The 11,919-nt window shown below is 41.2% G+C and overlaps 1 protein-coding gene across 1 annotated transcript; it reads right to left on the bottom strand.

Annotated features, from left to right (window-relative positions):
- Positions 1-1,300: 1,300 nt before the first annotated feature.
- On the bottom strand, positions 1,301-11,594 carry LOC142382726 (uncharacterized). Its single transcript, XM_075468847.1, has 5 exons — positions 11,590-11,594; positions 11,011-11,086; positions 9,650-9,749; positions 9,362-9,523; positions 1,301-7,706 (listed from the first exon to the last, which is right to left on the bottom strand). Exons 1-5 carry the CDS (start codon positions 11,592-11,594, stop codon positions 5,008-5,010), a joined length of 3,042 nt encoding a protein of 1,013 aa, XP_075324962.1. The 3' UTR covers positions 1,301-5,007.
- Positions 11,595-11,919: the final 325 nt, after the last annotated feature.

Raw genomic sequence — 11,919 nt, 5'->3', positions numbered from 1 at the left:
TATCATTTAATTTTTGTTGAGAAGGCTAAAGCATTAGGCCCAGTACAGTGGCTACTGGGTGTGACACAATTTGTTTGTTTTTGTTGTTTTGTTTCAATGTGTTGGGCCTAAATACTGATCCAGGGAAATAAAGCTGCCAAATGAAAAAATATATAAATAGATAAGTAAATCAAACAGATTCTAAAGAAGGTATTTCTATATATAATTTACTGTAGCTTGGGACTGATTCACCAGATTTTCACCTCCACCATTGTTTCTCAAGCTGCTTCTCAATCAGTCACTTACTTAAACTATAGGACCTAGTCATCCAAGGGGACAACAAATATTTGCCAGTTTGAAATTGATATAATAGCTATGGTCGGAGGTAGGAGAGTTGCAGGCTGCAGCCAGCTGTGCAAACACAATCTAGATTATTCATGATCCCAGCTGTGAGCTGTTAGTTGTCCAAAATGACCAAGAACCCACTGCAGCTCAGGAAGTACAACTCACTGATTAACTACTGCAGCACAGCCCGTTAATATATACAGTACAAAGAGATAGGTGGGTGGTCTCAAAGAGAGATAAATGAGCAGTTTTGGAAATTTCTTCTCTCTTATCAATTTGTATCACTTTGTTTATGCAGCTAGGAGCTAAAACACGTGAAAGCAACATCTACACTACAATAACATTTTTTTCTCTTTGACCGTGTCTGTATATGTAAACGAAAGGAGGAGAACGGATGGAGGGACCGAAAGGGTAGGAGTGTCAGTGTGCATACAAAAAGCACTTTTTGTATGCTCAAAATGAATCCACAGCTGGAACATTGTAGGAGCATAGCAAGAGTCTGTGTGTTTTCATCCCCATTTTTTTTTTTTTTTCACTTGGTTCTAATTTTGCCCCAGGGTTACATCGGGATGTTCCATGGAGAGACTTGTGAGGTTTTAGGGTTGCTATGGGTGCACTAAGGTGTCTGCCCTGAGTGGAGCTGTGTGCAAAATGCCCCCCAATACTTTTGTAAGTGCACTCCAGTAAAAATGGTAGCGGTCGGCTGCCACTAAATGAGCAGGAAATATTTATCATAGCTGAATAATTCTTTCTTTGGATGAAAAACAGACAAAGAACCAAAAACAGACTATTACTACTGATATTGGTAATACATAACCTGAAATATAGTTTATTTTTCTCTTCCACATAATTATTACAGTGAGAGTGTGTGGAAAGGAGCCTGCAGCAATGTTAATCTCATGAAAACATTGTTTTTTTAAAGGAATATCAGTGTTTCTTTGAAGAGGAATGACATGAAATAGAGTCAGCACGCATATAAATTAACACTCATTTTTATTTCGATAGGGTCTTGGATGTTGATGGCCTTTAACCAGCATCACAATGTCAAACAGCCCTTTCTGTTGGAAAAGAATATCCATACAGGAAGCTCTCTTAAAGCCGCTAAACTAAAATACCAAATAGAGATTTTTTTTTGGACAGAGGCCTTTAAAAGCAGCATAAAAGTATTACAATGAATTGTATGACACTTAGCTTGAAATGGACTGTTTCTTAGAAGTGCCTTGAGATGACATTGGCTGTGATTCGATGCTCTATAGATAAAACTGAATTGAATGGAATTAAAACATTCAGTAAGGATGAAGTGGTGCAAATACATAAATGGCCACATGAAGGCAGAATGGAGCCATGAGTACTTTGATTTCCGCTGGTGTGTCAATGAGTGTTCTCAGAGATTATTTTAAAAGATTGAGCCAAGGTAGCTGCTGATTTAAACCAAAAAAGAAAGATCGGTCCTCAAATCCAATATGTTTGCTTCAGGGCAGATGTATTGGGCTTGTTAATCTCATTGGTTAAAAGTGACAGTTTGTCTCCCTGCAGTTGATGTTCTTGTCGATTATAACAGTAAGCAGGACTGCAGTTAGACTTAGTTTATTCAAATGAAAGAGTTTGAAATCCTGTTTAAAATGTCTGTTTAATCTGGATGAAAGAAGCATAAGAAATCCATTTATTGTAAAATGTCATTTACAAAACAAACCCGTGCATGGACTTCAAATGACAAGCAGTCACAGTGCATTTTTATTGTCTTTTGGAGACAAAGGACATTTCAAGTACATAAAAGGTAAAGAGGACCCAGGGAGACATTTTATTGAATGATGAGTCACTCTGCAAGCACTGTTGGGTCAAGCTGCAGTTAAGAGACCGACCCATGATATACGTGGGTGTTAGTGGTGGTGAATTGAATTATTGACTCAAGTACGTCCGAACACTGTGGACTGCACGAGTAAACATTCAAACCATTCTGCTGCCACGAACTTTCTCTGCCGGAGATCATCATACTGCCCTCATTTTCTATTTAAGTACAGATACAGATCTGTTCAAGCGGAAGATAATCAGGAAGGCAAATGCCATTCTTTCTGACCGCTCCCATCCTTTACATTCTGAGTTCCAGTTTCTGCCTTCTGGCCCCCGGCTCAGACTTCCTCGTATGAAAAGTAGCAGGTACAAGCACTCCTTCGTCCCTACAGCCATTTCCCTTTTGAATCTCTTTTGCTACTTTGTATGGGCTGCTACTGATGTTGTTTCAGCACACTGTATTACCCCCCCCCCCCCCCCTTTTTTTTTTTGTTACTTGCTGCAACACTAATTGCCCTACGGGGACACAAATAAAGCTGAATCTGAATCTAAGTTACTTTAAGTGCGATTTAGTCAGATGTCACTGCAGTTATAAAATCATCTATTTTTATTTTTTTTATAGCAGAGGAAACGCTTTAAGCAACCATCTACATGGGGTTACGAGGGGATTTTCAATCCCAACTTCTGATGCATTTAGCAATCTAGGAAACAAGGAAACAAATACGTGTCAATTAGAGCAGCTTTGGAACTTTGGCAGGACTGATTCAATCCCCAACTGCAACATTTGGGTGTCATTGCATGTATTTTATTACAACTGCTTTGGTCTGATCATGTAAACATGGTTCCTGTATTCGGAGCTACTGGCACACAGAGCTTCAGTGTATACTATAGACTTTGAATTAAAATCCCAGATCCATGGTATGATAAAAAAAAAAGAGCTATTTTGACGATTCTATTTGAATGTTAATGGACGCCGTTTCTCTCCTTCTGGCATGTGAGCTGCTGCTCAGCCACACAGATAATATTTTGACTCCCAACTGTTAAAATATTAAGGAATTACGGACAACATAACTATCATTTTTTTAAAAGAAGTTGGCTTTAATTTAATGTTTACTGAACTTAAATATGAGTGACAGGCATGACATTATAAAACAGGATGAACTTATCAGCAGTTTGGTTAATCTGTATCTCACATTTCAACTAAACTGTGACAGTTGACACCCTCATCACAGGCAACTGTGGTCTCATTATCATGATTTCCTCCACAGGTGCAGTTAGTCGCTCATTGATCATCTTTCCAATGAATTGCAACACCAAAGAACTATCTCACTCGTCCAAAGGGAAACCGTTTCACTTCCTAACCCGATGACAATCAAAAGAGGGCAGGCCTCTAAAAGAAATTCAAATTCATTATTGACTGTTGCACTAAAATCATTCAAAACACTTCAAATAAATGATTAGCAAAATAAAACACTAAAGTAAAAAAAAAATGAAAGATCCTGGAAGAGGAGGCATTAAATCACAACTTTCTTAATTTAAAGCAATTCAATGTAACTTCTCAAAAAGCCCATTATGGAGCTCCCCCTACAGGCTTGGAGGTAATGTACGGTTACACTGTCGTAAATACAACACCCTTTCGCTTTCACGTTTCACGTTTGTTGACGAACCGGCGAGGAGTCAGAAGGTGCAAGCTATGTCGACCGAGAAGGTAAGAGTAATCAAATGTACCTGGGAGCGTGAGAGGGGTCTATTTGTTTTTGCGGTAGGTGTGCCAGAAAGCAAGTCGAAGTACTTCCGCTCAGCTCCCGGGCCGCTCCCGGGTCGCTCCAGCAAAGTTACTTAGCGCAGTTTTTCCAACTCAGACCCCCGAAGGGCATAGGAGCCAGGCCAATCGTAATATTAAAACTCATTCTAGCCGCACAATTTTTTTCAAGCTGTTATTTTAAGGTAGAAATGTTACATAGTATTGCTTTAACTATCAACGACGCCTTAAAAAAAAATCATCCATTCCTGCATTTTCTGTACCCGCTTAATCCTTACAAAACAATAATAGAAATTATGACATCTTCTAAAAGTACTTAAAGAACTTTCAAGAAAATTTACAAGGTACAAAACTTTGGAATTTGGCTCTGACGATTTCAGAACTTCTGTTTTATGGTCCGTGTCGGTCCGATGGATCAGAGCCACAGTTTATAAATCTAGAGCTCAGTGTTAAAAATACGTACTCCTATTTACATTCAAGTTCTTTGTCAAACGCTTTTCAAGCGTCAGTGAACTTCATGAGGAAATAAAATCCACAAAAACTAAAATCTTTCTTGGTGATCATACATGGAATTAATTTTGAGTAAGAATTATATGACCAGCAAAGCTTCTTGAAGACTGACAACAGTGGAAAAGATTCACATTCACAGAAACAGCAACGCAAAACAACACAAAACAGCCAAAAAAACAAACTTGAAGACCAATAATAAATACAAGCTCACATTCATGGTCGACTAACCATGAGGAAAGTGCAAATCCACAGTGGTTAAATCATGACATTCTACACCGTAGTGCGGGAAGTTAGTGCCTGATATGCCTTTAAAACAACCGTAGATCCTGTACTTAGACCAAACTTCAAGAATTAACTGCAGGGCTGCAAGTTTAGGTATGTAGACGAAGTGCAATTTCCAGTCTGACCGCTTGAAAAGTTAAAAAACAAACTGGAAAAAAAAAAGAAACAAACAAAACACAGGTGTGTTACTCCCGTTTGAAACCACTCAGATGAGATCCTTTTTTTTCTTTCAAACCACATGCCTTTGGTTCAAAGGGTTGAAGATGCGTTAAACACGCATCCCACCTGCAGCTGTTACTGTTACAGCGAGTTCAGAGCGTAAAACGCACAGATGTTAATCAGTGGAGCTTTGCGTCACTCAAGTGGATGCGCTTGTGTTTGCTGAGTTTTATCCAGGTGGAGAAGCATTCCTCGCAACTATTGCATTTGTAAGGTTTCTCGCCGGTGTGCGTCCTCATGTGGCCTTTAAGGTCTGTCCTGTGACCGAAGTTTTTGTCGCACACGCTGCACTTGTACGGTTTCTCGCCCGTGTGTGTTCGGACGTGCCTTTTCAAAGTCGTGCTGATGGCAAACTTCCTATTGCAAAATGTACACTTGAAGGGCTTTTCCCCCGTGTGCACCCGCACGTGATTTTTGAACGCGGAGGAATCCGCGAACTCTTTGCTGCAATATTTGCAGGTGTAAGGCTTCTCACCCGTGTGGACCCTCATGTGCTTCTTCATATTCACCAAAGCGCTGAAGGTCCTGCCGCAGGTGCTGCATTTGTACGGCTTCTCCCCCGTGTGGACCCGGGCATGCAGGTCGAGGTTGTAACGCCGGTTGAATCCGTTTCCGCAGACGTCGCACTTGAAGGGCTTCACCTCCGAATGAACTATCATATGTTTGTTCAGCTCCCAACTCTCCCGGAACATTTTCCCACAGGTGTCACATTTAAAAGTCTTCTCAACCGTGTGGGATTTCATGTGGAATTTGTAGTTTTTGAAATTGGTCATCACTTTACCACATCTGTCACACTTGAACGGATTCTCCTCTTCCTCGGCATCCTCATCGGAACTGTTCCTGTCACTCTGATGCGGTGGAAAGTTCGCACTTTCATTCGATGCATTCTCTTCATTATGTAGCGTAAGTTTTTCATCAGTACTGATCGATGTGGTCTTGTGATTACATTTCTTCTTGAGTGTCGGATCAGAACTCTCATTTGATGTTGCATCCCTATCGTTTGGTCTTTTAAGCGATGTTGTCTCCTTGCTTCTTGAAGGTGCATTTTCATCGCTAGCTTTTTTCCTTGTTGTTAACTCATCGCATCTACTGGATGTTGGGCCACGATCACTAGATGTACGTTTTGATTTCGAACTTGAGGTTGCGCTTTTCCCATCTCTGGTTCTCCTATTTGGTGTTGCCTTGGTCCGTTCAGCTGTTTTCTCACCAACGCTCTTACTCTTTGTTGACTCGGTTTTTCTAGAAGAAGTTGCTTTCCCATCACCGCGTTTCTTATTTCGTACAGATTTTAAACTCGAAGTGTCCATCGTTTCCCCCTCTTGGGCTTTTGAAGTTGTTGTCTGATCTGTCTTGTCATTAGATGTCGCCTTCTCACTTTGCATTTGTTCAGAGCTTCCAGCTGGTGCATCATCATGACATGAGGAGCTTGTGGGTGTATCTCCATCTGATCTCGTGCTCTTGCCATGGTCTTTCTTGTGTGGCCTTGTTTCAACACTTCCATCTTTGGACTTCCTCTTTGCCGTTGGGTCAGAACTTGTACTTGACGTCATCTTCCCATCTTTATGCTTCCTGACTGATGTAATGTCAGCCCTTTTAGCTGACTTTGCTTTCTCTTTGTTACTTTTCTGGTTTGGTGCTGATGTTTTGCTCTCATCTTTGCTTCTCTTATGTGGTGTTGACTCAACACTTCCAGCTGAGACTGGTCCTTCATCGGGACTTTTCTCATTGGGTGTCAGCTCCTTACATGTGTCTGATGTGCTATTATCGCTTTTCTCTTCTGGTCTTTCGTTTTTGTCCCCCTCATTTGAAGATGGTTCTACACTTCCAGCTGAGGCTGGTCTCCCATCCGGGCTTTTATCATTTGGTGTTGGCGTAAAATCTGAAGTTGACATTGCTGCCCCATCTTGCCTTTTCTCAGATGGAATTGGCTCAACCCTTTCAGTTGAGGCTTGTCTCCCATCTTGACTTTTCTCAGATGGAATTGGCTCAACACTTTCAGGTGAGGCTTGTCTCCCATCTTGACTTTTCTCAGATGGAATTGGCTCAACACTTTCAGGTGAGGCTTGTCTCCCATCTTGAATCATCTCAGCTGCTGTTGGCTCCCCATCGCATTTCGCGTTTGGCTTTGGTTCAGTGGATCTAGTTGCCACTGTGGTCATTCTACCACTGGTATGCTTCACGTTTGGAGCTGGTTCAGTACTTGCAGTTGATGTTGCGGCCTTGGTGTTACACTCCTCATTGTGCGTTAGTTCTGCACTACAGGTTGAAGTCTCAGCTTTACGGTCTTCATTTGGCACCGACTCGGCGCTTACATCTGCCGGAGTCTCACTTTGACATTCCTCCAGCTGTGTTAACTCTGTGTTAGCTGTCGACATGCTGGTTGACGCTGCACTTTCCTCATTTTGGAGTGCCTCACTATGCCTAGTTGGTGTTACACTTCCATCATCAAAAGTTGGGTAATCCTGATTCTCAGCTTCACAGGAGCCTTGAGAGAGGAGCTGGTGGTCACTGTTTGCAGGTGACACTGCAGACGTTTCCCTGTCAGGCCCCGATTCTACATCTTTGCTTGGAGTGTTGGATGGAGGATTGTCATTCGCTGACTGGTTGGGGTCCAAATGCTGAGGCTGATAACTGGAGACAGTTCGATCAGAAGTCGGAGTCTGCTTAAAAACGCTGGCCTCCTGACTGATGCAGATTTCCTCGTGTTCATCTTTAACCCTTGGAGAATGTGGTGGAAACAATCTGGAGTCTGTCCCGTGGTTACTGTGCTGCTGCTGGCTCAGGACAGCCTGATCCTCCTTACTGAGAGACGTTTGATCTTCAGAGAAAGACAAAGACAAGTGATGATGAAAATCTGGAAATGTTAAATCTGATACTTAAAGCAATTCAATGTAACTTCTCAAAAAGCCCACTATGGAGCTCCCCCTACAGGCTTGGAGGTAATGTACGGTTACACTGTTGTAAATACAACAACCTTTCGCTTTCACGTTTCACGTTTGTTGACGAACCGGCGAGGAGTCAGAAGGTGCAAGCTATGTTGACCGAGAAGGTAAAAGTAATCAAATGTACCTGGGAGCGTGAGAGGGGTCTATTTGTTTTTGCGGTAGGTGTGCCAGAAAGCAAGTCGAAGTACTTCCGCTCATCTCCCGGGCCGGTCCAGCAAAGTTACATAGCGCAGTTTTTCCAACTCAGACCCCCGAAGGGCATAGGAGACAGGCCAATCGTAATATTAAAACTCGTTCTAGCCGCACAATTATTTTCAAGCTGTTATTTTAAGGTAGAAATGTTACATAGTATTGCTTTAACAGTACAAATTAAAACCTCTGTAGCTCCCTATAGCCAAATACTGATATTTCTAATAGGCTCTTTTTTAAAAAAAAAAAAAAGATGTGTAATGTTTTAGGTAAGGTAAAGAAACACATTTGGGGTGTTACGGGGCTATGGTAATGACAGACTTACTGTGAAAATGAAAAAAATATATATTCTCAGTAATTCTCCCAGCACTTGTAACTGACTACAAAATTTTGCATCGCTAAAGTCAGCAACTATGAGGTATGACAGTCCTTACTGCGCTCAGTAACTTCAGTCTAATGATCCTTCTAACTTTCTAAAAATGTTGCTTACAGAAACAATGCATCGCCATTACAAGTCAGGTCTGTTCGTTCCCAGTACTGGAGCTTGTGTGTCGAGATTTTCACCTTAGAGAGGGGCTTGTGAAAATATAGAATGAAGGTTTAAGATTGTGTCAAAAGATGTGCACTGCATAGTTTCACCACTTAATGCCAAACAGAAACTTCTTAGAAACTCAACCACAAATGAGATTAAACTTCTGGCCCATGCTTGGGGATTTGTCAAAAAAAAAAAAAAAAAAAACATAAAAGGAATCAGTGGAACACTGGCTGCTTCATGAACTTAAATCGTGTTTAGTGCCATGGATCTCCAAAAGCTATTCAAATGGCACAACCTTATAAATCTACTTTCTCTTTACAACCACACACTGAATACTGTGGTAACACTACTTGTTAGCATAGTGGAGAATAGTGGAGCACTTCTGAATGATCAGAGTTAATCAAAATCACAAAAAAAACATCTTTATCTGACCAGTGCTTACAGTTGAAGGGGTTAAAAAGGAGTTAATGACCTGTGAACTGCTGCCTCAGGGAAACATGCGGCAACTTCCGCATATGAAATAACATCAATTATTTTGAACTGCTGTACTTTAACTTTCGCGTCCCATAAGCGTGACCATGTGTTTGCTTTAGCTTCTTAGCGAAGTGCTGCGCCACAATCTAACTCGTGTGCCCTCGTTATTAATGTGAAACTACAAGTTGACGCGTCAAACCTGTCCAACAGGTTATGCCATAAGGTTAGCCGGAAAAAAAAACGCAGCTAAAACTAATAGTGAATGGGCCAACTCATTCGACAAATTCAGACCGACCCCCATTAGTTAGGGACTTGGGTGTTTCAGCTAACCTGTCCTTTGTAGCTTTGTCTCAGGCGAAAACACCGTGTCCAACAGTCTTCGTTGACGAACGATCTCGATTTCGTAGTCTTCCACTCTCTTCTCGAAGGCTCCCAGTATTTCTTGAGCAGCCGCAGTCAGTCGATCACAGACGAACTTGCGCATACTTTGAACTGGATACATGGTTAAATCAGAGACGCAAATAGAACTTCATGAAATAACCAAAAAGAAAAATAACTCTTTGCGCTCGCTCTTGTCTGTTTACTTCCGCGTGGGTTTGAGCTGTCACTTCCACTTACCATCACGTGCGCGCTGGTAGAGTTCGCACGTTCGGCAGTCAGGGCACAGTTTGGAGACAGTGCTGCCGATGCAGTACACACGCCACTGTGTCACGCCACGCTGTGAGACAATAGAGAAGTGTTAAAATTGGCTCACAGCGTCAACGTTTGACTGACGCAAAAACGTTTTAGCTGTAACAATGGAAACGAAACGAGGCCGTTTTCAAACTTTCCCACTCTGGAACCCGTTCTCAAAAACTATCGTTTAGGGGTAGTGGGAACGCCGGCTCCGTGTGGCCGCGACAGCGAAACGATAAGAAAAAGTATCGTTTACAGTGAAAAACGTTTTCGTGTAGCCGCAGCCTTAAGCACACCTCCTGATTTAACAGCTCATAGAACCATTTCTAGCATGGATAACTTGAATAAATTATTTATTTTCTGGGATTATGAGTCTGTCACGTCATTTTGGTGGGATTTTGACCCACTCTTCTTCCCAACATTGCTGCAGGTCTTTCGAGGTCTTCAAACATATACTATACACAGCTCTCTTTAGGCATTTCAGACAGGCAGAGAGGTCAGCTCTTTGACTGAACCATCATAACGCCCTGGTGCTTTTTCCTCCCAGCCATTGTTGAAGATTTGACAACAGATCAGTGTTTCGATATGTGACACAGTTGATTTAGCTGCTGGACAGACGGCCTAACATTTGATTTCATTGTTTTGTTACAGCCTACTGTACATTCCTATTTGGGGTAGTTGTCATTAACATTGTTTGCCTTTTCTTTGCCTCGTCCACTTAAGGGACAAGAAGAGTTGAGGAAAGGAATAAAGGATGTTAAATTTAGGAAATGAGATGTAGGGTTTTCCTTTGAAGTAAGAATAAACTACTAAATTCCCTATATTCCCTATATATCTAGAGAATTATTGAGGCTATTCCTTTATAATGACTTTTTAATTCTGTGAGAATGATGTGGTATAAGATACATGCTCTGGTCTAAAATCCACACCTGGTTAAAGTATTTTCTCTCTTTTTTTGCCGCTATTAGAAGACACAGTCTGCCATTTGGAGTTCTCTTGACAGACACTGAAAAGTCACCTTATGCTTGGCCAAGTTTTTCATTCATTAAAAACTGAATGTTGAACTTTTCTCAAAGATCCATCATCACCCCGAGCTAATTCCATCACCTTTAAACCGAAATAGATCATTGAGAAATAAAGGCTGTGTATTTTACGGAAGCTGAAAGAGGCTGTGCTCGAAATATCATTTTTAACATCATCATCTGGATATCATGAGCGAATTATCTTTTTCATTTTGTTCAACTTGTTTTGCAGGGATAAGGGGTTGATTCTGTCATAATCTTGAGAGTACAAGTCTTGTTTACCGGAGACAACGGGTTAATATAATTTGTTGGTTCTGCCCAGTACAGTTTGTTTTCAGTGGGATCGCCTGAGGAGCAGCTGCAGGCAGAGCGGAATAGATTAAACTCTTATTTACAAGCACAGATGCTCGGTATGTGGCGTGTAATCGAGAGCAGATGCTCTTCACTGAAATTCTGTGCAGCACGCAGAATTACAGGTCTCGAGAAAACAAGATAAACTAACTTGTCATCACACAAAAACTCTTTGAATAATGGATTGCTCAACTCACGATGAAGATACAGCATCAAAATAAACGATTGCAGGAAAGGTCACTCTCGGCTTCTAAAGGGTGGAGTTCTCCTTGTTTCATTTCGTTATTAGGATTTTTTCCATCTATGATTTTCTATTTCTACATTTATTTACATATTATTTGTGATTATTCTTAGTTACTATGATTGCACCCCATTTCATTGACAAATTATTTTGAACTTGTTCATTGGGGAAGATTCTGCAGCCACATTTGTTTGTGTAAATTTACCAGTAAAGATAAAAGTGGTAAAGTGAATAAGGGTGTTCCTTGGGTCCAACTTCAGTATACATACCACATTCCGCATTTTCATCAGGGTTATTAAGCATGAGGTATGTGAAGAAAAGACACTCTATGGTGGGGCGTCATCTTAGCTTTATAGACCGGGGGATACAGATTCTGGCAGACTGAGAAATCCAGTTTGCCAAAAATCTGCATCCCTCTCCAATTTTGATACAGAAATAAGAAATTTCTCCATATTTACTAACGTCTAACACCAGGTGCACCACTCGTCACGTGACCACTTTTGTTTTCATGCCAGCTTTAAAGTCAAGAATGACAATTTGAGTCAATCAACCAAAAATCAAGCTGGAACAATAAATGACAACAAACTGAACAAATAAAC

The sequence above is a fragment of the Odontesthes bonariensis genome, chromosome 6, assembly GCF_027942865.1.
Source record: "Odontesthes bonariensis isolate fOdoBon6 chromosome 6, fOdoBon6.hap1, whole genome shotgun sequence".
NCBI classification, from domain to species: Eukaryota; Metazoa; Chordata; class Actinopteri; order Atheriniformes; family Atherinopsidae; genus Odontesthes; species Odontesthes bonariensis.
This window is presented reverse-complemented; position numbering and strand designations above follow the sequence as displayed.